Source organism: Marmota flaviventris, chromosome 11, assembly GCF_047511675.1.
Source record: "Marmota flaviventris isolate mMarFla1 chromosome 11, mMarFla1.hap1, whole genome shotgun sequence".
NCBI classification, from domain to species: Eukaryota; Metazoa; Chordata; class Mammalia; order Rodentia; family Sciuridae; genus Marmota; species Marmota flaviventris.
The window spans coordinates 88,219,060-88,246,481 of NC_092508.1; the positions used below are offsets into that span (position 1 = coordinate 88,219,060).

General features: G+C 33.9%; 1 protein-coding gene across 1 annotated transcript in view; it reads left to right on the top strand.

Annotated features, from left to right (window-relative positions):
- Lrp1b (LDL receptor related protein 1B) overlaps positions 1 to 27,422 on the top strand; it is a 1,514,976-nt gene that overhangs the window by 487,086 nt on the left and 1,000,468 nt on the right. Inside the window, exons 4-5 of the mRNA XM_071619306.1 lie at positions 20,826 to 20,945; positions 26,637 to 26,765. Of these exons, the coding sequence (XP_071475407.1) occupies positions 20,826 to 20,945; positions 26,637 to 26,765 (249 nt within the window). The remainder of the gene's footprint in view (positions 1 to 20,825; positions 20,946 to 26,636; positions 26,766 to 27,422) is intronic.

The window sequence follows — 27,422 nt, forward strand, 5'->3', positions numbered from 1 at the left end:
TCATCTTCCATCCTGAAGCTTAATTTCGCTGGAAACACAATTCTTGGTTGGAACCCATTTTCTTTCAGTGTTTGAAATATGTTATTCCAGGATCTTCTAGCTTTCAGAGTCTGTGTTGAAAGATCAGCTGTTATCCTGATTGGCTTACCCCTAAATGTGATCTGCTTCCTTTCTCTTGTAGCTTTTAAAATTCTCTCCTTGTTCTGTATGTTGGGCATCTTCATTATAATGTGTCTAGGTGTGGGTCTCTTATGATTTTGCACATTCGGCGTCCTGTAGGCTTCTAGGATTTGGGGTTCTGTCTCATTCTTCAAATCTGGGAAGTTTTCTCGAATTATTTCATTGAATAGATTGCTCATTCCTTTGGTTTGAAACTCTGTTCCTTCCTGTATCCCAATGACTCTTAAATTTGGTCTCTTGATGTTATCCCATATTTCTTGGATGTTCTGCTCATGGTTTCTTAACAGTCTTGCTGAGCTGTCTATGTTCTTTTCAAGTTGATATACTTTATCTTCATTGTCTGATGTTCTGTCTTCTAAGTGTTCTACTCTGCTGGTAGTATTCTCAATTGAGTTTTTAAGTTGGCTTATTGCTTCCTGCATTTCTAGGATTTCTGTTTGTTTGTTTTTTATAACCTCTATTTCCCTGTATAGTTGATCTTTTGCTTCTTGGATTTGTTTATGTAATTCATTGTTGAAGTGATCTTTCATTGTCTGATTTTGCTGTCTGATGTCTTCCTTGAGACTCCAGATCATCTGAAGCATGTATATCCTGAATTCTTTATCTGACATTCCATCAGCTGCAGCTATTACCTCTTCTAAAGTTGAGTTGACCTGCAATGCTTGTGGTCCTTTCTTTCCTTGTCTCTTCATATTGTTCGCGTTCCTTTCTTCTTGGTGAAACTGTTGTGCTATTGAATTTTCCCCCTATATATTTATATTGGTCTTGTATAGTTGCAAAGTCTCCCTCGCAGGCACGGGCGGCGGCTCTGCCCCTCCGCCAATTGGGGCAATGTGCCTACCACGCCGGCAGGCCGCTGGGCCTGCTCTGCCAGTCGGTAGCAGGTCCGCCGTCCTTGCAGGCGCGGGCGGCGGCTCTGTCCCTCTGCGGGCCGCTAGGCTTGTTCTGTCGGTGGTCGCAGTTCTGCCTACTTTGCAGGCGCAGGCAGCGGCACTGCCCCTCTGCAGGCCTCTGGGGCTGTACTGCCAGTGGGTCGCAGGTCCGCCTACTTTGCAGGCGTGGGGGGGGGGGCGGCTCTACCCTTCCTCAGGCCACTGGGCCTGTTCTGTCTCTCGGTTGCAGGTCTGACCTGTTCTGATGGTGGTCTCAGTTCCGACTACCTTGCAGGCGCGGGGGGGAGGGGGCGGCTCTGCCTCCCAGCAGGCCGCTGCTCCTCTTCTGCCGGTGGGTCGCAGGCCCGCCTACCTTGCAGGAGTGATTGGAAGCTCTGTCCCGCCGCGGGCCACTGGGCCTTTTCTGTCGGTGGTCACCCTTCCCCTACCTGGCAGGCGAGGGGGGTGGGGGGCGGCTCTGCCCCTCAGCAGGCCGCTGGGCCTGCTCTGTCTTTGGTCCCAGTTCCCTCTACTATGCCGGCGCAGGGGGAGGGGGCGGCTCAGCCTCTCAGCAGGCGGCTGCTCCTCTTCTGCCAGTGGGTCGCAGGCCCGCCTACCTTGCAGGAGTGATTGGAAGCTCTGTCCCGCCCTGGGCCACTGGGCCTTTTCTGTCGGTGGTCACCCTTCCCCTACCTGGCAGGCGAGGGGGGTGGGGGGCGGCTCTGCCCCTCAGCAGGCCGCTGGGCCTGCTCTGTCTTTGGTCCCAGTTCCCTCTACTATGCCGGCGCAGGGGGAGGGGGCGGCTCAGCCTCTCAGCAGGCGACTGCTCCTCTTCTGCCGGTGGGTCGCAGGCCCGCCTACCTTGCAGGAGTGATTGGAAGCTCTGTCCCGCCCTGGGCCACTGGGCCTTTTCTGTCGGTGGTCACCCTTCCCCTACCTGGCAGGCGAGGGGGGTGGGGGGCGGCTCTGCCCCTCAGCAGGCCGCTGGGCCTGCTCTGTCTTTGGTCCCAGTTCCCTCTACTATGCCGGCGCAGGGGGAGGGGGCGGCTCAGCCTCTCAGCAGGCGACTGCTCCTCTTCTGCCGGTGGGTCGCAGGCCCGCCTACCTTGCAGGAGTGATTGGAAGCTCTGTCCCGCCCTGGGCCACTGGGCCTTTTCTGTCGGTGGTCACTCTTCCCCTTCCTGGCAGGCGAGGGCCGTATTGATTTTTTTAAAAAAAAGAAAGAAAATTCTTTCAGCCGTAGAGTTTTATTGACACACTGCAAATAATTATTTGACCATAAACAAGAGATTTTAATTGTAACATCTGCACTGGGTTCTGTTGTTGACTTCCATGTCTCTCCTGAATGCCTTATGCCTGTACCACACTGTTTTGAGTATTGTAGAGTTATGGTAAGCTTTGAAATGGAGAAATGAGAGTCCTCCAGGTTTGTTCTTTTTAAGATTTTTGTATTGTTTTGGTTTTGCTACTCTGTGTCCTTTGCATTTTCATATGAAGTTTATAATTACTTCTTGATTTCTGTAGAAAAAGTGAGCTGGGATTTTTTTTGTGTGTGTGCCTTTATTGAATCTATAGATCACTTTGGAGAGTGCTGTCATTTAACAATATTAAATCTTCTAATTCATGAACATGGAAATTTTTCAGTGATATTTTCTAGTTTCCAGTGAACAATCCTTGTACTTCTTTATTAAATTTATTAAGTTTATTCTTAATTATTTTATTATTTTGAGATTATATTAAATAAAATTGTTTTTAATTTCATCTTCAGATTGTTTATTGCTTGATTGAATCAGTGCAAAGCATTTTTATGTATCTTACCACTTAATATGTTTACAGTTTACCCTTCAAACTTCTTGAATTCATTTACTAGTTTTAATGCTTTTCCTAGTACACATTTTAGGATTATGTATACACAAGATCATGTGTTCTGCGAATAGGGATAATAACTTCTTCCTTTTCATTATTTATGTGTTTTATTTCTTTATCTTATATGTTTGTTTCTATCAAAACATTGTCTTTTGCCTATATATGATGGTAGCTTTGGATTTTTCATAGATGCTCTTATCACATTGAGAAGTTTATTCATTCAAACTTGTTGAGTGTTTCTAAAATAAAGTTATTAAACTATACAATATGCATTTTTGTGTCTCCTGAAGCAATAATGCTTTTTAAATAATTTATTGCATTGATCAAGTGTATTACATTAATTATTTTCAGTTGTTAAGTCAACTTTCAGATAGATCATAATGGTGTGTCATCCTTCTCTAATTTCAGAATTTGGCTTGCTAGTATTTTCTTAAGGATTTTCATATGAATGTAATAATTGATATTGGTTTATTATTTTGTTTTCTTCTTAAATTTTTACTTGGCTTTGATATCAAAATAATATTGGCCTCAGAGAATGAGTTGAAATGTATTTTTTTCCTGGTGAAGAAATGATACTAATTCTTCTTTAAACATTTGGTGGAATTCACCAGTGAAGCTATACATAGGTCTTAACTTGTATTTGTCAGAAATGTTTCAATTTTTAATTTTTCCTGGTTACTTATAGGCCTATGCAGACTTTCTGACTCTCTGTGAATCAGTTTTGGTAGATTCCTTTTTTCTAGTAATTTGTCCATTTTACCCATGTTATGTAAATTACAGGTGTGTGGTTGCCTATATTTATTTTGTCTATAGTTAAAATTGATTTTTTATAGTTTTTAATTTTTCTTTATTTAAATTTGTTCTAAAATTAGTTATTCATAACAGTATAATGCATTTGGACACATTATATATAAAGGTTAATATATCTACTCATTCTTCTGGTTGTGCATGATGTGAAATCATACCAGTTGTGTAGTCATATATGCATATAGGGTAATAATGTCCAATTCATTCTACTATTCTTCCTACCCCCACAACCCACTCTCTCTTCATTACCCTCTGCCTAATCAGAAATGCCTCTATTCTTCCCCAGCACAATCCCCACCTCCTAATTGTGAATTAGCATCCAAATATCAGAGAAAACATTTGGCGTTTGGTTTTTGGGGACTGGCTTATTGCACTTAACATGATATTCTCCAGCTCCATCCATTTACTTGCAAATGCCATGATTTTATTCTTCTTTAAGGCTGAGTAATATTCTATTGTGTGTGTGTGTGTGTGTGTGTGTGTGTGTGTGTGTGTGTGTATCTGTTAAAAGTCATCTAGGTTGGTTCCATAGTTTGGCTATTGTAAACTGAGCTAATATAAACATTTATATGGCTGCATCATTGTAGTATGCTGATTGTAAGTCCTTTGGGTATAAACTGAAAAATGTGATAGCTGCGTCAAATGGTGGTTCCATTCCAAGTTTTCTGAGGAATCTCCATACTGTGTACCATAATATTTGCACCAGTTTGCAGTCCATCCAGCAAACTTTGGTGTACCTTTTTCTGCACATTCTTACCAATATTTATTGTTGCTTGTATTCTTGATAAATTGTCATTCTGACTGGAGTGAGATGGAATCTCGGTGTGGATTTAATTTGCGTTTCTTTAATTGCTGGAGCTGTTGAAAATTTTTTGAATATATTTATTGACCATTTGTATTTTTTCTTCTGTGAAGTGTATGTTCAGTTTCTCTGACAATTTATTGATTGGGTTATTTGATTTTTTGGTTTTGGGTTTTTTTAATATTTATTTTTTAGTTGTAGTTGGACAAAACACCTTTATTTATTTATTTTTATGTGGTGCTGAGGATCAAACCCAGAGCCTCCCACATGCTAGGTGAGTGCTCTACCACTGAGCCACAACCCCAGCCTTTGTGTTTTTTTTTTTTTGAGATATATTTTCTGGTGATTAATGCTCTATCTGAGGTACATGTGGTAAAAAATTTCTTACATTCTATAGGTTCTCTCTTCACATTATTGATTGTTTCCTTTGCTAAGAAGAAGCTTTTGAGTTTTAATCCATCCAATTTATTGATACTTGATTTTACTTCTTGCACTTTAGTAGTCTTGTTAAGGAAGTCATTTCCTAAGCCAACATGGTTAATATTTGGTCTTACTTTTCTTCTATTGGGGGCAGGGCCTCTGTTCTAGTGCCTATGTCTTTGATCCACTTTTGAGTTGATTTTTGTGCAGGGTGAAAGATAGGGGTTTAATTTCATTTTGCTAGATACGGATTTCCAGTTTATCCACTGCCATTTGATGAAGAGGCTATCTTTTCTCCAATGAATGCTTCCAGTGCTTTGGTCTAGAATTAGATAACTATATTAATGTGGGTTTTTCTCTGTGTCTTCTATACCATTGGTCTACATGTCTATTTTGTTTATAGTACCATGCTGTTTTTGTTACTATGGCTGTGTAGTATAGTTTAAGTTCTGGTATTGTGATGCCTCCTGCTTCACTCTTCCTGCTAAGGACTCCCTTGGCTATTCTTATTATTCCAAGTAAATTTCATGATTGCTTTTTCTATTTCTGTGGGAAAATGTTATTTGGATTTTAATTGGAATTTCTTGAACTCTGTATAATGCTTTTGATAATATGGCCATATTAACAATATTAATTCTGCCAATCTAAGAGCATGGGAAATCTTTCCGTCTTCTAAGGTCTCCTTCAATTTCTTTTTTTAGTGTTCTATAGTATTCACAGTAGAGGTATTTTACCTCTTTTTTAGGTTGATTTCCCCATTTTTTTTTTGAGACTATTGGGAATGGGTTAGTTTTCCTAATTTCTTTTTCAGTGGATTCACCACTGATGTTCACTCTTAATTATAGTAATATATCCCCCCACCTCTCTTTTCTTGTTAATTCTAGGTGTACGTTTTCTAATTCAATGTTGCTAACCTTTTCAAAGAAATTCTTCAATTTTTCCTGAATTTCATGAACTTCAGTTATAGTATTGGTTACTACCTTCTTTCTCCTGACTATACTCAATTCTTGTATGTCTTTGACTTGAACTTGATTTTATATTGTCTTATTTGAAACATTTGGTTATTGATTTGAGGTCTTCTTTAATAGTAGAATTTATATCTATAAATTTCTTTCTAAGTATTTCTTTAACTGCATTTCATAAGTTTTTGTATGCCTAGATTGTTTTCCCCCTTTTATCTGACATTATAAGTATGTATATGTATATGTATTATTTATTTATTTATTTTGTAGTTTCTTCTCATCCTTAAGTAACCTCTTAGTCATCTACAAGTGTGCCGACTTCCATAAACTGAATTTACCACATTTCTTTCTATTATTAACATCATTTTATTTATTTTTAATTTTTTGAAGGAGATACACTGTAAGATTTCAAAAACTGCATTGATAGAACCATGATCTCTAATGTGGAGAATGCTCAGTGGATATGGAGAAGAATTATGTTAGAACTTGTGTGACAAACCTTTCAGAATGTTATAGTTGTCTGTTGGGGCCAGTTGATTATAGTGTTGTTTTGAATATTCTATTCCTCATTGTTCTAATGCTTGGTTGTTCTAGCTATTATGTAAAGTGATCCATTGAAGTCTCCACCTCTTATTGCTGACTTCATACATTTTCTTGTGATTCTTCCAGTTTTCACTCAATATATTTTGCCGTCCTATGTTTAGTTGCATATATATTTATCATTGTTTTTTTTTATTTAATGACTATTTAATCATTACAAAAATTCTTCTGTCTCATAATTGAACATCTAATTATCAGATTTTAGTATATTGTCATTACTATTTTCTAATGATTTGTTTGCATGATATCTTTCCTATGCTTTTATTTTCTACCTCTTGTATCTAAACCTAAAATTTGTCTCTTAAAGATAACAAATAATTGAATCTTACCTTTCTAGCCATTTGATAGTTTTGACTTTATATTGTTTGTCTAATCCTTTTACACTTACTATTATCATCTACAGAGTTGGATATATTTTGCATTTTACATTTTACATTTTTTCTTTATCTCCTATCTTTTTTACTTCTATTTTTGCATTACTGTTTTGTTTTTCTTACATGAATATTTTCTAGTATAATATTTTAATTCCATTAATTGTCCTATTCACTGTTTGTTTTTTAGTGTTTGCCCTCGAGCATAAAATATATACCGTAACTTACCATTCTCCTTCAGTTGTAGACTTTACTTAGATATATAAATATTAATAGTATATAACTCTATTTCCTCTTTGTGTTTTTGTTTTATTGTTATGCTCATTACAGTATTGTATTATAAATCCAGAAATGTATTGATACAATAATTTATATGATATTTTATTTTTTAACAAAAAATAAAACAGGGAGTATTTGTTATACTTACCCCCTTTTAACAATTATTTTGTTTACTCGTTTGTTCTTATGTTTGAAATAAAATCTTGTGTTATTTTCTTAATCCAGTACAGCTTCACCTCTTATTTTTTGTGTGTGCTATCATTGTCAACTACATTACATTTCCATATAAGTCCAGAAATACAATTATATACATATTATTTTGATAATTGCATTCATGAGTCTGCCAAGAGAAAAAAAAAAAGAAAATTATGAAGTTGTAACATCTTTTGTACTCATGCAATTGTTAATGATTTTCTCTTTCTCTCTATATATTTTTAGACATATAGATAGACACTGCTTACTTTATTCAGATTCTTTTGGGTCACTATCTTTTGTGCCTGAAGAAGTTCTGTTAGCATTTCTTCAAAAGAAGCTTTGCCAAGCAACACAATTTTTCAGTTAATCTGAGAATGCATTTATTTCTCTTGTCACTTCTGAAAGAGTACTTTGTTAGATAATAAAATCTTGGTTGACATTTTTTTTTCTTTTAGGATCCTGAATATATCATCCCACAATATATCATCAGAGCCTTCTGACCTCAATAGTGTCTAACGAGAAATCAGCTGAATAGATTTTCACTTGACACCTTTGAGATTATCTCTTTGTCTTTCAACATTTTGACTATGCTGTGTTTCAGAGCAGCTGTGATTATTAATATGGACCATGCTTTAATGCTATAATTGACAATTTGTACATCTTTGGAGAAATGTGTACTTAAGTTTTCTGCCCATTTTTAATCATTTCATTATTGTTGACTTTTTATATATATTCCAAATATTTGTCTCATAAGTTTTATTTATGATTTGCAAACATTTCTCCTATTCCATGTATAGCCATTCATTTTGATCCTGTTTTATGAGTTTTAATTTTGACAAAGCTCAGTTTATTTATTTATTTTGTTGTTGATGCCTGTACTATTGTCATATTCCTATGCTTCTATTAATTTAAGCATGCTTGTTCAAGTCTTTAATATATTTGTTATAGCAGATTTCAAGTTTTATCCGTTAATTCGCATATCTAGACCCTCTGAAAGGCAGTTTCTGTTACATACTTTTTAAACTTCTCTCATGTATGGATCACATATTTTTGTTCCTTGGCATGTCTCATAATTTGTTTTTAGAAAATAAATAAATAAATAAAACCTTATAATTTGGGTAAAACCCAGGGCCCTTCATGAGCTTAACAAGCACTCGACTACTGAACTACACCTTCTATTCTGAAAACTGAACATTTTAGATAATATACTTTAGCAACTTAGGATTTTTCTTCCCTGCCCCTTATGGTGAGGCTTTTTTTTTTTAATTTACATGTTGTAAATGTTTTTAACCTAAACTGAACTATTTAAGTGACATCTGTTTCCTATACAGCCTGTGTTCTCTCCAGTGCTTGCCTCAGAGGCTATATCCTTGGGCATGTGTCCAGTCACTTCTGTCTTAATTAATTACTATGAAAATACTAGTTTTTTATGGTACCCTTCAACTTGAACTGTCCTATGATCAGTGGCACATAAAATCATTTCTCCTGGGAGAATGCCCCCACTGACTGTTACTTAAGATTGTCTTCTTCCCTGTGCCAAATAGCTGCATCATTTCACTCGAGTTAGGAACTGGAAGTTTTTTTCTCCAAGTGACACCTCTGCCCTACTTGCTTTAAGTAATTTCCTATGGTGTCCTTGGCTTATCTTCCTTTTCCTGAAATTTCTGCCCAACAAGTTTGGGGATCTCAATATTCTTGGTCTTATTTTCTTTTGACACCTTCTAAGTTTCTTCATACTCCTTCCACATACAGAGATTATTATTTTCTTTTTCAGCACTTCTCCATTTCACATCACAACCCAAGCCTGCTCTTACTCCAGATATTATCAAGGTACCTCCAGGGCCTGGGGTTGTGGCTCAGTGGTAAAGCACTTGCCTAGCACACCTGAGGCACTAGGTTTGATCCCCAGAACCACATTAAAAAACAACGAAATAAGTTACCTCCAGTTTCTAAGTCTTTCCAAGATTTTGTCTTTGTATTGACTAACTTTTTGGTTCTCCTTCAAGAGTTTTCATGACACACAACTTTGTGAGACCTATTCACATCAGAGTTCAGAGTGTCTCCGGGAGTTGTGCAGTGCACAATTCATGTGGTTGAAATTATCATCCCTCCCGTCATTTTTACTCCAACCCTAGATTTTCCCTCCTCAGTACTGAAAAGACATGTGTGAAATTAACTCAGCATTCACTTATTACTTATTTCTTCAAAATTTTTGTTGATGTCATTTATCTTCTCTAGTTTTCTTTCCCAATATTCTTATCATTGTGAGTCCACTTTTTCTTATTTTTATTACCATTTTATTGATATTTTTGGCTTATTGCATAGATAAGGTGTGTTCAATTGCTATGTTTAATATAGTTACTAAGTACCTTTTTAATTTTTATTCTAATTTGTTATATATGACAGCAGAATGCATTACAATTCATATTACACATATAGAGCACAATTTTTCATATCTCTGATTGAAAGTATATTCACACCAATTTGTGTCTTCATACATGTACTTTGGATAATAATGATCATCACATTCCACCATCATTTCTAACCCATTGCCTCCTCCCTTTCCCCTCCCACTCCTCTTCCCTATCCAGAATTGATCTAACCCTCCCATGCTCCCTATCCCACTATGAATCAGTCTCTTTATATCACAGAAAACATTTAGCATTTTGTTTTTTGAGGTTGGTTAACTTCACTTAGCATTATCTTTTCTAACTCCATCCATTTACCTGCAAATGCCATGATTTTATTCTCTTTTATTGTTTAGTAATATTCTATTGTGTATATATGTGCATGCAAGGCAAGCACTCTACTAACTGAGGTATATCCCTAGCTCTAGAACACATTTAAGGATACCATTTGTGCCTTGGTTTATTCTTCTATATTAAGAAAGATGGAAGTAAAAGTTTCCGTGATCCTTTGGTGGTGACTATTGTAGTTGTCATAATTTGGAAAATCTTCCTTTTCTCTCTCTTTCTAGAATAGTTGGGATAGAATAGTTTGTGTGGAATTATTATTTTTTTTTTACGAAATATTTGGTAGAATCTTCAGTAATGCTGTGAAGACAATGTATCTTTTGTGGGAAGATTTTTAATTACAAATTTAGTTTTTCAGTATATAAGGGATTATTCATATTAACTATTTGTTAATTTAGCATTGTTAGTTGTGTCTATTAAGGAACTTAAAATTTTCATGTGATTTGTCAAATCTATAAGAATAGAGTTGTAAATTTGTTTATTTATTATACAGGGATTTTTACCCCAGACCTATAGTTCCAGACCACACCACCCTCTCTTTTACTTTTTATTTTGAGACAGAGTCTTGCTAAGTTGACTAAGCAGTCCTCAAATTGTCAGTGCTCCTACCTCAGCCTCATGAGTCTTTAGGATTATATGTATGAGCAACCATGCTCAGCTTCTTTTTAAATGTGGGGGGTATATAGTGATTTACCTTTATCTTCCAGATACTTATAATATGTTTGATACTTATAATTCCTTCTTAGTTTTGTTTTGTGTAGATTTTCAAGGTCATAGGATACAAGATCAATATATAAAATCAATCATAAATATAAATGTTAGCAAGGAACAATTTGAAATTGAAGTTTAAAAAAAACCCTGTTGTTATAAGATTGAAACTATGAGGTTCTTAATATAATTTGAGATTTTTAAGTTTATGAAAACACATGTAAATCAAAAAGTCCATAATAAATACCATGTATATATGTTTGTAAAATAGGAGGCTCAATAGCCTTAAGAGTCATTCTTCCCTGTCTATAGATTTAGCATAGTTTCAGTTGAAATCAATAGGATTTTGTACAAACTGGTTCTGAAATTTATATGGAAATATAATGGGCCAAGAAAATAAAAGTGATCTTGAGAGAAAACATAAAACAAACCATGAAGATTCATATTCCAAGGCTCAGATTTTATTGTCTTTCAAAATAATGTGATATTGTGGAGGACAGGAAGAAAGATGAGTGACACATAAGATTACAAAATTATATCCACAGGTATTTGTTGGATTGATTTTTAACAAAGGTGCCAAGCTAATTAAATGGAACTAAGTTAATATTCTTTTTTTTATTATTAGTTGTTCAAAATATTACATAGCTCTTGACATATCATATTTCATACATTTGATTCAAGTGGGTTATGAACTCCCATTTTTTCCCCATATACAGATTGCAGAATCACATCGGTTACACATCCACGTTTTTACATACTGCCATACTAGTGTCTATTGTATTCTGCTGGGAGAGGAGGGGAGGGGAGGGGGGATAGTAGAGGATAGGAAAGGCAGCAGAATAAGTTAATATTCTTAACAAATGGAACTGAAAAAATTTAAAACTTACATATAAAATGAAAATAAGCCTTGATTCATATATTTCCACATAAACAGAAACTAACTCAAAATGGACCACAAATGTAAGTTTCTAAAATTTCTATAAGAAGCATAAGCTAAATCATATAAGACAAAGACTTTTTAGGCATGAACTCCAAAAGCAGTGTTCATTACAAAAAGTTAAGATTGGAATTTATCGAAGGTAAGAATTTCTTGAGAAGTTCTATTATCTGAGAAACACTAGTATAGTTTCTCCTTACAGTGCAAAGAGAAACTATAAACTGAAAGAAATTATTCACAAATCACATATCTCATAATGCCCTTGTATCCAGAATACTCAGATTATATGTCTGTATGTGTGTGTGCATATTCTCATATCTCAATAAGTAAACAAACAACATAATTAAACATGGGCAAATACTGAAGAGAACTTCAACATAAATATCTGATATGATTGGCAAATAAACATATGAAAAAACATTCAGTATCATTAGACATTGATAAATGCAAATTAAAATGAGAATGGTGTAGTAAACATGGTTACATACAAATTAAAATGACTACAAAATAAAGTAGAAGTGAAATTAAAAGCTAGTAAACCAAGTGTTGAGGAGAAGGCAGAATAGAAGGAAGAGAGATTTATTTGTGTTGAAAATATAAAGAGATACAGCAAATTTGGAAAGAGTTATTTAGTTTCTTCTAAAGTGAAGCATCTATTTACAATGTACCTCAGTATTCTCAGATTTATTCAGATAAATAATAATCCATATTGGCAAGAAAATTCATATGTAAATGTTTATATCAAGTTTATTGATAATAACCCCAAACAGGAAACAACATAAATATCCATCAATGAAATGAATAAAAAAATCCAAGGGACATTCACATGACGGAATAATATTCTACTATAAAAAGAGAAGAAATACTTATACTGACAATTTTTAATGCATATTAATTTCAAATATATTATTCTAATTTTAAAAAGTCAGACTCAAAATGCTATATGCTGGAAAATCCAATTTAAATGATATGCTGGAAAAGGCAAAACTACTCTGACAGAAAACAGATAGCAATTGCCAAAAACTGGTAGCAGGGAAATAGGTTGGTTGGAGAGACACACAGGGCAATGTTTAGGGATAATTGTTCTGTTCTATATCTTGATGATGATGTTGATGTATACACTTTTGACAATCATGTATTATACATTTGTCAAAACTTGTAAAGTGCCAGATGCATTGACTCAGGCCTGTATTCTCAGCATCTTGGGAAGCTAAGGCAGGATTGCAAGTTTAATGCCAGATTCAGCAATTTAGTGAGGCCCTAAACATTTTAGTAAGATCCTATATCAAAAATTAAAAATAAAATGGACTGAGGATGTGGCTCAGTGGTAAAACACTGCTGGGTTCAATCTCCAGTACCAAAAACAAAAACTTGAAGAATGCATTTAATCAATATGAATTATATCATAAAACCAACATGAATGAAAAGGTCTTAAAAATTTCCTAGGCTGGAGATGTGACTCAGTAGTGGTGTTACTTCTAGCATGTGTGAGGCCCTAGGCTTAATCCCCAGTACTAACTAAAAGTAATCATAGTGACTGTGCAAATGCTATATCGTGCTATTTGAGAACACACAGAGAATGTGAGACCAGGACAAAAAACTCTGAAGGAATCCACATTAACAGTCATAAGCAGCCTCCTAATCTCTGCAAGACAGCTCACACTGAATTTTACTCGGCCAAGGAAACAGGGGCGAGAGGATGAATGATATGACACAAATTATCACCACTCTAAATATGTCAAGCATTCGTCCTGCTGACAAGAGGGGCTGTCTGGCATGGTTAGCAGCTGCATCGGTTTTTCAATCTCCGAGTACAAAAAGTGAGAGACATATTTATTTCTTTGACATGCTACATGAGGAATGAATAATTTTTTCCTCATTACTATGATTACCATTGTTGGTTAAAAGGCATTTTTGTACATGCTGAATTCCAGGAGTAGTTTTATTACTAAAATTAAGAATGAAACACCATTCCATTTTGTAAAATAATATCTCACATAATTTATATCTGAAAAGGTGACTGTAATTCCAAAGAGATTCTAACCATTCTAACTTTCTCTCAGGGAGGAACATGTAACATGAAACATAAAATTAAAGTAGCTCAGCTGTGTTCTTACTGTCTTACTCTTCTTCCTCTACTAACTCCAATGCATGGGCGATGGGATTTGTTCAATATAGCCATAGAGGTAGCAGCATAACACTATTGCCAACAACGTGTTGGATCCTATTGCTGCACATAAAAATTGGCCAATGGTGGTGGCCAATTCAGACGTATTTAATAAACAAAACTAATGAGGAACTAAACTTTCGAATAATAATAACTTGAAATTGTTGGAATATGGTTTCCAACGTCTAATCATCTATCATTCTCTTTTACTCTGAGGCAGGTCATCATAATTTATTTGTGTTTTCTAAATAATATACTTGCATACATTTGTGGAAATGTGCCCTAAACTCCAGTGATATTAAAAAGCATTAACATCCCTAAAGACTAAGCAGATTAGCATAAACATTTGGTGAAAATTGCTTTCTGAATTGTTAATTGGCTTGTGATTATATGACAAATTATATGTAGATATACATTACTTCAGAGAACAATATTCATATTTTACAGAAACAAGAAGGTCAATATAGAAAATCTTTATTTTCTATGGTTAGTGTTTTCTTATCTGTTGGTGATTTTGAATTCATGTAGAAAGTTCAGGAGAATTCAATGAAAACAAACCAGAATGAAAAAGCTTCTTTATAAAATACCAAACAAAAGACGATAAAGCTAGAACGGTGTCATGTAACTGTAAACATGTAACTGTAAACTAAAAGAAAAAAAAAAACTCTTTATGCAAAGGACATAACCACAAATTGCTCAAACAGTACACAAATTATGATAAAAATATTAAGAATAGATATTTTGTTGTGCTCAATGGGTAACATTAAATGGTAAAATGAAAATGAAAATTATAATGAAAAAGAGTTACTGGGCTAGAGTCCTAGCTCAGTGGTAGAGAGCTTGCCTAGCATGTGTGAGGCACAGCACAGCATATAAATAAATAAGATAAAAGTCCATCAACAACTAAAAAAAATATTTTTAAAAAAGAGATACTGTGTGTCAGAGAGCACTTTAAGAAAGCCTCATTAACTCATTTAAAAGACACAAGAACTCTGAGGGAATTTCTATCATTATTCGCAATTTAGGGATGAGGCAAAACATATTATCTCTATAGTAAGTAGACCATCATCATGGTATTATGTAACAAAGAACCCTGACATCTCAAGGACTTAATCCCAAAAAGTTAATTCACCTTTTCAAAGATGTTACAGTCAAATGGTTCATCTGTTTCTGTACTAGTTGTTTCTATTGTAAATAAAACCACAATGCTGGCTGAATTATTTTAAAAAATGCATTTCCATTCATGGTTGTGGAGATGAAGAGTTCAGGGCCTACCTGGTGATGGCCTGCTTGTTGACAGTCTTGAAGCAACACAGTTCATCATGGAGCAAAAGACAAAGAATGTGTATGTGCATGTGATTTTTTTTTTTTTAATGGCCTCTCTCGTTTTTCTTATAAAACCGCTCAGATTCATTCATGGGGGCTCTACCTTTGAGACTTCATCTAATCCTAATCACTTTCCCAAAGGCCCCATCTCTTAATGCCATCGTCAATTAAGTTTCTTCCCTCCTTATTTCACAGTGAGGAATAAATATCAACACATGTAGCCTTGGCAGGCACAGTAAAATCATCCAATACCACAGCAATTATTAAGTGCTTTCTCAGATTTCTTTCATTTTGGACTTCTGCCAACCTGAGGTCTTAGGAATCTCCTGCTAGATCTCTTGCCTCCAGGTGGCTCACAAGTGAAGAGAGAATTGAAAATTGTTAGTGTATTTTAAAGGTCAAGTTAAGGAATGGCACACAGCAATCCTGCCTGCAATACTAGAATCCAGATGTATAGCGGCAACCTAACTGCAGTCAACTGGAAAATGTCATCTTTTTACTTACCTAGGAAGAGGAAAGTGGTTGATGAACATTTAGGAATTTTCTGACACATTCACATAGCCCAGGATTACTAAAACCAAGGTTAAAGTTATGGTACTCTATGCATTAAATTAATCTTATATTCCTCTGGTCTCCTCTTAATATTTGTTACTGATAGAAATTCAGAAATATATCTCTTGAACCTATTTCTAAGTAAAAAGATGGTTTAGAAGCTTAGCTGCCTCAAAGCTACCCACTACTTGTAAACTGTGAACTTATATTTGATGAAGAAAAAATACACACATTTAATATCCTCCTTTTCAGGTTGTTCTCCTTTATAATTTTGATAACGATATGAAAATATTCCTTGAAAATAGCACAAAGTGGGCCTATGTAAGGAGAATCTTCATCAACTGAATTACATTTAATCCCTACAATAACACCTCCTTTCCATTAGTGAGAAAGTTATATTTTGTAATAAGGTTAAGATCAGATATCATGTTTATATGTTTCCCTTTCATATTATATTCCCTTAGGTACTAATAGTCTTTCTACTTCAGTCTAAGATCCAAACAAACGATAATATTGCATGAGCCAATGATTGTGCTCTGTGAAAATCACTCTATGAAAACTAATGATTCAAGTTCAAAATTTTTTGTTGTACTCAAATAAGCTCTCTAACAAAATTAATCGGATGCTCTGTTAATTATGCACATAGTCATTACAGTGTTACATGTAATTAAGCATAAATGCTAAGCAGTTCAAACAAATAACTTTACAATAATTAGTATTGCTTGCACAGCCAAGTCAAATTTTAAATTTTACTTTTCACATTATTAGCTCTTCATAATTCTTCACGATCTGTTAGCAGAATCAATATTTACTATGTTTACATAATATCATATACTGTTTAATCATCTCCCTACCATTACCATGTGCATAAACTAGTCCTTGTGCAGGATACAAACCAAAAGCAAAGTTGCCCTTGTCTTTTTTTTAATATTTATTTTTTATTTGTACACAATACATTTATTTTATTTATTTTTATGTGGTACTGAGGATCGAACCCAGAGCCTCCTATGTGCTAGATGAGGGCTCTACCACTGAGCCACAACCCCAGCCTGCCCCACCACCCGCCCTTGTCTTTTTTCTCTTTCAATTACCAGCAATAGGTTAAAGCCTGGTCTTACAGATGCATTTTCCCCTCTTTCTTATCAATCATCCCCATCACCATTCCACATTGATATCTCTTCAAGAATGCACCATATTCTTATCTATAGACATTTCAAGAGTGAAGAAAGTAGAAAGAGGAGAACAGAAGTATTTGAGTTTTCTACTTTGGATTGAGATTGAAAAAGGAGAAGCCAGGTTATAAAGATTTAAGAGAAAAACAATGCATTTAAATCACTTAATTAATAAGTCAGCCTTAATATTGAGACCAAATAATTTGGATCACACCCTACCTTCATTCTTTTTATGCCGTAACTTCATCTAAGTGTTTTCTATAAGAAAACTTTCCTATTTCCTTGTCCTTTTCAACCCCTGTTACATTCACTTCTGTCCTCACTACCACACTGAATTGCTTTCCAAAGGCATTCCTTGATCTGTTAGGAAATCTCCTTCATTTTCTAGTCTTTATCCATGTGTATTTCTCACTGAATTTAACATTGATTTTCCTGATTACTTGTATGGACTGTCTTTCCTAGGTTTTCTGAAGCTTTCTGGGTTCTCTGCCTATGTGGTTGACTATTTCAGGGTTTTTTTGTTGTTGTCATTGATGTCTCTTCTGTTTGATTTTCACATGTGGCAGTTCTTCTTTGGGTTTTATTTGTATCTCAAACAGTGTTTAAAGGAACAGTCCTTTACTTGTTAGGTTCCATGTACTAACTTCATGCTTACGACTTCCATATCTATATCTACATGCCAGACTTCTCTTTTAGAGGTAAACCCAAATTCTGAGCTCTTCTCTGGTCATTATATTGTGAACATGTAAAACCTAAAGATAGTCAAAGACAAACATAATATATGTTTTTAATGTCTGTGCTTTTTAGTCATAAAGTATTACTATAGGTTATACTAGTGGAATTTCCACCACTCTTTCCCTGTCACATTGTAAATCCTCAATGTGTCTAAAACAGTTTTGCATTTGTGGAACCCTAGCAGAGGGCTTTGATTAGGTGCTCAATAAATATTGAACTAAAATAGCATATAAATTCAAGCCACTTTTGGACAAATCCCACCATAATGAAACAAGATTTGACAACTCAATTACCTAACTTTAAGAGGTAAATGAACTATCTTTGGGATGTATCTTAATAGACTAGAAATAATATTAATTCTCATTTTAAAGTTAAGCTATTTCATTGATTAACTCATTCAATACAAATCCTATGAATCACTTTCTATGTCTTTAGTAAACTACTAAGTCTAGAATTACAAATGTAAATAAACAAATAAAATTAATTCATTAAATGACATGCCATGGTTTGAACCATCCCCAGATGGTACATTGGGAATCAGAACAGTTTATAACAAGATGGGGCCTCAAAGTGACACTGAGCTTGTTTTGCAATCATGTTCTGTCATATATATATATATATATACATATATATATATATATATATATATATATATATATATATACATATATAATGTATATTATATATGTTATAATCTTGGACTAGTTATCTGCTATCAGTCTCCTCTTCTTTAAATTATGAGGTTTCACAGAATTTTCATATTTACAGAACCTGAAATATAATACTTTCTAAATTTCATACTAGTGGGGAGAACAGAAATTCACAAAGCATCATTTATTTCATATTGTATTGGTATAATTTTTACAGACAAAACCAATGGTATTTGTGTGTTAAATAACTGTTCATTACTATATTTATGTGTCACTAGCATTAACCAATTATGCAAGATTACAAATTAGGTGTAATTCATTTGTATAGTAGTTAAAATTGCCTCAAGAAAACCAAAATGTTCTAGGTATTTCAAGAGAAAGGGCATTTGATATAAAATATTAGTTGTTATTGTACAGTACTTATGTTCCAGACAGAAAGGAAGTCTTGAAACTTAGTAAGTTTGCAAGTGGCAAATAGACATGAAAACAGTACCAAGGTTTCTACCCCACCCTTCCAACCTCAGGTTGATGAGAAGAAATGGAAGCCAGCAAAGAAGTCTGTGACATAGGAAAGCCAAGAGCACAGTAGCGTGGAAGCAGAGTCAATTGTGAGAACAAACCAAAAAAGAAATAGTTACCAACTGTGTCAAATGCTGCTGATAGTTCAAGTAAAGGGAAGACGGAGAAAAGATCATTGCACTTATCAACAAATAGGTCATTGGAGACTTTTATGTGAAGCACTAGGAGTTAAAACTGAATGGCTGGGTTTAAAGTAGAAAGAGAGAGAGAGAGAGAGAGAGAGAGAGAGAGAGAGATTGAGATTCTTTTATAAGTTTTATTTTAAGAGAAAAAGAATTGAGCAGTATTGACAATTGGGTAAGTGAAATCCAGGGTTTTTATTTATAAGTTGGGAAAAAATAAGAGCACCGAGAATAAACTAGTGCAGAATTCAGAAATCTTTCTCTGTTAAGGGATTATAGTAAATTATTTTAGACTTTTTAGGCCCTACCATTTCTGGGGTAGAGTGAAAAGAGCCATACGCAACATGTAAATAATGGGTGTGACTGTGCTCCAATGAACATTATCATATAAAAACCATACTGGGAACTTAGTTTGTCAATCCTGACCTAATATCAACAGGGTGGGGGGCATGATTACATAATTAAAAAGGAAGAGGAGCACAGTTCGAGTGAAATCTGTGAGTAGATGAGTGCAGATGGGATTTGTGCCTGCCAGGTGGTGTGGGAGCATTGACAATGAATTCCATTAAGTTTGAAAGGCAAGGGAGACAAGAGCATGCATCAATAGGTAGATGGGCAGTGTGAACCTGGAAAATCTCTTCTGATTGCTTTAGTTTCCTCAAAGATGTAGAAAGAAAAATTGACATATATAAGTGAATATTAGGAAGGAGCTTTGAAGTTTTAAGAGAAAGTGTATATAATAGTTGTATGAGAGAGTTGAAAAAAAAACTAAGCTAAAGGAATACTATAGACAATTATTGTTTTAGTAATATACCCAGTGTTCAATTTAGGAGGTTCAAGTGTGTTCTTTTCCCCACATAGGAATTTTTATTCATTTTCATTGTAATTTATAATTTTTCAGAAGTGCCAGATAAGCTTATGACAAATTATGACATATTTTGAGTCATTGAATGTTCAAAATACTTTTTTACCTACTATGAAAAAAAAAAACTATGGAATTCATTAATACCTCTACATTAATACCCCTAATTTGGACAGTAAAATTAGTCATGCATTCAACTAAATATATTTCTATGTTTATATATTTCTAGATTATTCCTGTTAGGAACTTTTTTTTTTAATGTATATGCTCCTGTCACTTCATCTGTGTTTCATGCATTTATCATATTGAATCCTAAGTCTCTGATGGTTTACTAAGTTTTGATTCAATGATGTATAAATTTTTAAAGTGTTCAGATGTAATGAAAAATATAATTTCCAGTATTTATAAAATATTTTGGTACTGATGGAAAATAAATTATTAAGATGGAATATATTCACACTGATTACTATGAAGGTTACACATGGATTGGTGAATCAAAACAAGGTCTTGAAAGATAGAAAATCATTTGATGTGTGAAATAAAAAAGGCATGGATTGTAAAATCAACCAATGAGTTGACATTTTTTTTCTTTTGAAATAATTTAATTTACTAGACATTGGAATGGAAAGAATCTGTGACTTTGAACATAGTGACAAGCTAAAAAACTGAAAGACCCAATTGATTGATCTTAAATTTTATTAACATAACTTCAAACAAATGCAATCCAACATATTTTAAAGGAATAGACATTGTTTCTTCTCTAGATTAATCATGGAATCTTACTGAGAGAATAATCAGAACTGTTTAATTACCATTATTACTAAATAAATATAACCAATATTTAAAGTTTAGAACTATACATATGTTCACAGTTTAACATAGAGACTATATTTGTTTTTCAACTACAGAATTGTTAACCAATTGCCAGCAGCTGAATTGTCAGTATAAATGTGCAATGGTGAGGAATAGTACAAGATGTTACTGTGAGGATGGATTTGAAGTAAAAGAAGATGGGAGAAGCTGCAGAGGTAAGTGTAAAATTAAACTATATTTGTGTTAACTCTACTTGTTTTCAGTTTTACATTATTGTAACAAATGCCTGCTCTGACCTACTCAAATTGAGGAAAGGTTAATTACCCACCATTTTGAAGGTTTCAGTCCCTGACTGATTGGTCCCATTGCTTTTGGACCTGTAACAATGGTGGAAACACAATGGATGAAGCCCATTCATTCATGGCCAGAAATTAAAGAACGAGATGAATAGATAAATCTCCCAGTCTCCCTTCCCTAAGCTCTTTAAAGCTCAACCACCTTCAATAAACACCTTGAAGTAAGAATAAAGCCTCCCATGCATGAGCTGTGTGGCAACACTATTATTATTATTATTATTATTATTATTATTATCATTATTATTATTTATAGAGGCTTAGTTAATAGAAAATAATATATCTCTGAGCACCTATCGTGTTCCACTTAAAGTTTGTTAACTCTTTTTTTTTAGATTTAAAAGTTAATACGTCCCCCCAAAATGTAAACATTACTCTTATGAGTTTATATCAATACATTTTCAATGTGTTTCAAAATAATATCAGAATGTCAAAAAGGGCAAATGTTTTAGTTAAACATTAACAAATAGATTTAATTATTATATATTTTTAAATGTTTTATGGTAGTCATATGGCTACAGTCTAGTAAAAATTTATTAATTAAGTTAATTATTGCTTAGTTATGTAAAGTTCTTTATAATTTTTACATTGGTAATTATGGTAGCAGCTACTTACCAATAGCAATAATAATAGATATAAATATTGATACATATATATTATGTACATTATTTGATATGGTACTTAGAATCTGTATTTATTTCAAATCTCTTAAGGGAGTATGTGTGTGTGCGTGCGAGCATACACACAAAATCAGGGAATAGCTGCATTGCCCAACTTCTAATAATTGGAACATTTTCCAAAGAAATTGTGCTTTGCTGATTATTTTAATAACCTTCACTTTCATATTATCACTTTACCTTAATTCACATTCTTAAAGTTGAAAGAATCCTTAAAGAAATATTGTTTAAAATGCTGGAGAAAAAAAGCAACCAAAGACAGATGCTGAGAAGTTAATTGACTTGCTTATGTTCACACTCTTCTCAGTGATAGAGTTGAGAATAAAATCCCAATCTTCAGAGACTTGTTACTTTTATCATGAAATGTCTCATTGCCTTTTCAGATATATCTGTGGTTTGAACTTTAGTTTACTATTTGTTTATTAATATAAAACATTTTTATAATACAATTGATTACTAAATACTCATTAGAGTCTGCTATAAGAGGATCAGGTTGATATGTTTAGTTGTGTCATATTTTTTGAACCAACATTTAAAAATAAGTCATTACATATAAAAGTCCAGACATTCTGAAAAAAATCTAGGGAATTCTAGATCCCTCATAATCACAAAAGCCAGCTTGATGTACATGGCTTCAAATATAAATGGTGCCTTAGGACACACGTGGAATTTGTGGTTCAAAATAGCCCTTACTATTTAAATGTGTTAGATTTAGGTACCTATAACGCATATTTCTCTCTTATTTTCTACACCTTACTCCAGTAAGAATCAGGATTTTCAGTTCCTTTTGCAAGGATAAATTGAAGTCTTGAATTTCCTAGTCTTTGAATTAAATGCAAAAATACAATCATAGTTGATCCCTCCTGTTGAACATTAGTAACAACTGTATAGCAATAATTTGAGAAATCACTAATGGAAAAGAAACTCGTTTTATTTTCTCCAAACATTCGACTGGCTGGGTCTGAGAATCACTTATACTTCCATGAAACTGTATTTCCAGTCAATTCTCTGTCCTTAAAGGAAAAAGAAGGCAGCATCACAAGTAATGACTTGTCCATTCCTTTGTGGCCAATTTTGTGGAGCTGTATCATGTCACAGCAGTATATTTTAGCTAAGTAGAAAGAACAAAAAAAATCATTAATCACATTTCTTTCCTGTATAAGTATATCAGAAATGCCAAAATAGAAACCAATAATATTAAAGTAGAAAAATCTGTGGAAATAGACAAGAATCATTACTGCAACCAGAGCCTGGATTTTACCAAATGGAAGACTAGATTTCTTTTAGTATTACCATAGACTTAATTCCAAACTCTGTTCTTTCAGTTCCAAAAGCGCTTATTGCAAATGAGCCATCCATGGCTGCAGGTTATTATAGGACACTAAAAAAAAAATCAGAGAATAGAGCAAATTAATTCCATACAACTACATTGTTTTCCAATTTAAATTGTCCCTTATGATATTCAGCAATCTTTTTTATTTCCCTTAGTAACTTCCTTTATTAGCTTGGGTTTTCCCAAAAGCCAGTTCTGAAACAAGGATTCAAGATTCAAGGTTTATTTGTGCCTCACCATGCTTTTTTTTCTTTTTTTCTTCCTTCCTTTCTTCCTTTCTTTTCTTCTTTCTTTCTTTCTTTCTTCTTTTTTTTTTAATAATGGCAGTGAGAGGTGATCTAGAAAGAGAATAGCTAGAAAAATTAAACTGTCTACAACAAGGTTTGACTGAGCTGAAATGTGTTCTCCATCCCTCTAGGATGAGGGATGAAGGGACTTAGGTTTTAATGTACATTTCCAAATAGGCAAGAAGCAAGTGGTCATGTGCTAGAGAATGTTTTATCTCTCCTGGAACTTTGACCAACCTGCCTTGAATTCGAGCAGAGCTTCTCATGAGATGATTTGGAGGAATTGCACATCCCTCAGACACAATGAAAGATCCCCACAGGTGCAGAAGTACATGTAAATATTTGAGGGATATGAACAGACAGTATCTGTGTGTGACAGCCCCCTTGACCATCACTTGTAAAAGGGTACTTCAATCATTCTTTATTCTCTTAAAATATGTTTCCTTAATCTATTCTCTTTCATATTATCAATGAGTTTTTATTTTCTAAACATTTTTGTAGGTACCATAAATATTAACTCAAACTCCTCTCCTTTCTCCTCAGGATTTGCATTTATACACCAATATGCTTTTTTTGTTCTCATTTCAGAATAGGTTTACTTCTTTAATTTGCTTGTTTCCCATTTTTATTGCTGCCCAAGTGAACTTTTATCTTATCTTAGTCCATTAATTTTCACCTCTTCTGTATGTTTAAATAATGTTCTTTCACTGTCTCACATTGTAGTCAATACATAAGTTCACATTTCTCCAATAAAAAATACATGCAAAATAAAACAAGAAACATGCAAACATCTACATTAGATACTGCTTCTTCTTATAGCCTCATTCCTGTCCCCATCTCTTCTTTATTATTTGAGATGTTTAACAACTGACTATACTTACATTCTCAATTTTGTTATTTCAATTTTATGTCTCAATCCTTCATTCCTATTATGTGGCTTCTAATATTATAACAAAAGTCAAACACCTTTAAACTTTCTATTTCCTTCAGATCTAGTTGAGACTAGTGAAAATCATCAATTTTATTCCCTAAGTACTTTTACAGCCTTTTCAGTTTATCTGGACTTTCCCAGAGCACCAGTGTTCTTGTTTATCTTCACTACAAACTCCACCTCCCATTTATATACATAAAGCGTAAGTTTGAGATCATATGGCAACTTTCTTCATTCCATACTCATCAACCCAGAAGTGACATTCAACTCTTTCTAGAATCCCACAAAACTGTCAGGTAAAATCCACTGAAACAATATATTTGTGTGTATAGTGGAATTATTTGAAAGCTTGATAGATAAAGATTTTATATAACAACAAGAAAATTCTACACTACCAGGATCAAAACATAAGTGTCCTAATCTCCTAATCGAGGAATCCAAATGAGAATTCAATCTTTATTTTGTTGAATTTCTTCATTGCATATAATTCATTGCATATAATCCTTTTAAACATTTCGATACTCTTGAAAAGTTCTTCTTTTCTTAACTCTTCCTGAATTAGTCATGAAGTCTCCTACATAGGAGGCTCATGGACTCCTTTTTCTGGCCTGCCCTTTCCACATCAGCACCTGATAACAATTTACTCCAGCCAAATTATTATTTTTTTTCCTTAATTTCCATTTCTCTATAGACATAACCATTTTCTGTTTGTTTAAATTTATTATTTATATGCTATTGAGTCCCAAATGATATAGAACAGATCTTAGTCTATATTAACAGTCCAGTATTGTCAATTGCTTATTACACATTTACTGAGAGATGCTCTCTGGACACCTCAAGCTTAACATAATCAAATCAAAGTCATTATCCCCTCTCATCATATCTCTACTCAAATCCACACTCCTATATTCTCTATTGCAAAATTGAACCACCATTCATATCCATCACTTCCAAACAGTTTTAAACCTTATCTATTTTAATTGTGTAAATCTTAGAGTTTATTCCCTTTTCTTCATATCTAACAACTTAATTAACTTTCCAGGATCCGTTCTTTACATTCACCAATCCATCTTTTCATCCGAAGTTGTTTTGGTTGAGAATGCAAAGTTGATTATATGGCTTATCTAATTTTTTTTTTTACTTTTCCATTGCCTTTGTTTAATATACCCCTTTTGGTTCAGTAGGGTAGATTTCTTGCCTACCCATCACAAATGCAAATAAAACTTGTATTTAAAAAATTATTTGATATTAAATTTGATCTTTTCTTCTTTGCTTTATTATCTGTTCCACAAATTATTTTCCCATTCTCATCTCCTGCTACTTGCCCTAATACACCTTTACTGTACTTGATTCCTTGCGCTTCTATGAAACCCCATACTACATCATCCCAATGTCTTTTACATTGTATTGTATTTAACTAAAATGTTCCTTTTTATCAATCCTTTCTTGTTTTTGTTTTTTGATATGAAGTTTCCACTTAGTATTCTCCCTCCAGGCCCAAGCAAATGTACTTCCTTCTCTCGGATTGTCTTATTATTAGGATATGCCTTTACAATAAAGAAATGCATAGTATCAAAATAATATCTCACTGAACTTGTATCATTTAAGGATACAACACAAGTTTTTTTTTTTCTTTTTTCAATTCTATTTTATTCTGGGATTAGTACAGAGGTTGGTACATAGGTCAGACTGAATATACATCTGTCTAAAAAATTAAGTATGACAAGATGTCTTTTTGTTTCATTGGTCAGTTAAGAATCATTAAACATCTGCTGTTTATGGAGATTTAAACTAGATGGTAGAGGAAGGAAGGAAGATATTAAAATAAAATTTAATTAAAACGTCTGGTTTCAATAAGTGCTTGATAGTTTCCCCTTTCTAAATTAGTGAGGGTGATTTACATAGCTTGGCTCAGAACTCTTATTAAATCTGTAGATTGAAAACCATGTCACAAGACTGATTCTTTGTTAAAATAGTAAAAGACTGGTTATGAACACTGGAACTATTCAATAAATATTAATTGCAGTGTATTTCATACCTTGACCAAAATAACCAAGGACTTCTTGCCTACCCATCACAAATGTAAAACTTGTATTTAACAAATGATTTGATATTAAATTTGATCATTTTTTTCTTTGTAAATATTAAAGCAACAATGAACTTGAATTTCAGTTAGTGTGGTCTTGAAAAGTCATATTGGTGTTAGTGCTTCCTTTCATAAGCAAGAGTCTGTTTCCAAAGTTCAAACATACATGCATTCTTCAAGGAGAAATAAAAATGTCTAAGAGTTATGTTGCTTAGAAATGATGCCAATTTTCCTTTTAGATCGAGACGAATGTGCTATTTATGGTACCTGCAGCCAGACCTGCATAAATACACATGGCTCCTATGCTTGCAGTTGTGTGGAGGGCTATCTAATGCAGCCAGACAACCGGTCTTGCAAAGCCAAAAACGGTAAGTGATTTTTTTTTTTTTTTGGTCCCGAATTCCTTGTTTCCTTTACACAGCTCCTTTTCATTAGAAATGAAGTATAGCAATATGGATTTGGAAGGGTAGAGGTTCCTTCATTTCTATACACTGATCCATAATTAGAAATCTAGAGCCCTTCTTTCAGCTGTCACTGATTATTATAAAACTCCTTCCATTACAGGAAGTTTCTAATTAGCCAAAACCTGCTGCAAAAAGATGGATTAATTGGTTTGAATTACCCATCTCTTTCCTGGAATAGTAAGATAGGATTCCTAACAGGTTTCCACGAGCTCCTACTTTGCCTACAAAATTCATCCTTCACATGATAAAGTTATCTGCTAACCAATAAACCAGATAATATTCTTCTCTCCTGTAAAATATCTCAATAACTTTCTCCCATCCTGAGAATAAAATATGAACTATAAGGGCCTAATTATCAGGCAGTTCCTCTTTATAATTTCACCTCTCTCTGCTCTCCTTTCTTCATCAGTACCAACCATACTTGTTTCCTTCTTCTTCAACTAGGTTGGTCTTGCTTGAGGTCATTTCACTTCCCATTTTGTCTGGCTGCAGTTTTTACCTATAATATTCACCTTAATATCTCCTTCTTATCAGTCAATTCCCAGCTAAAATGTCCAATTT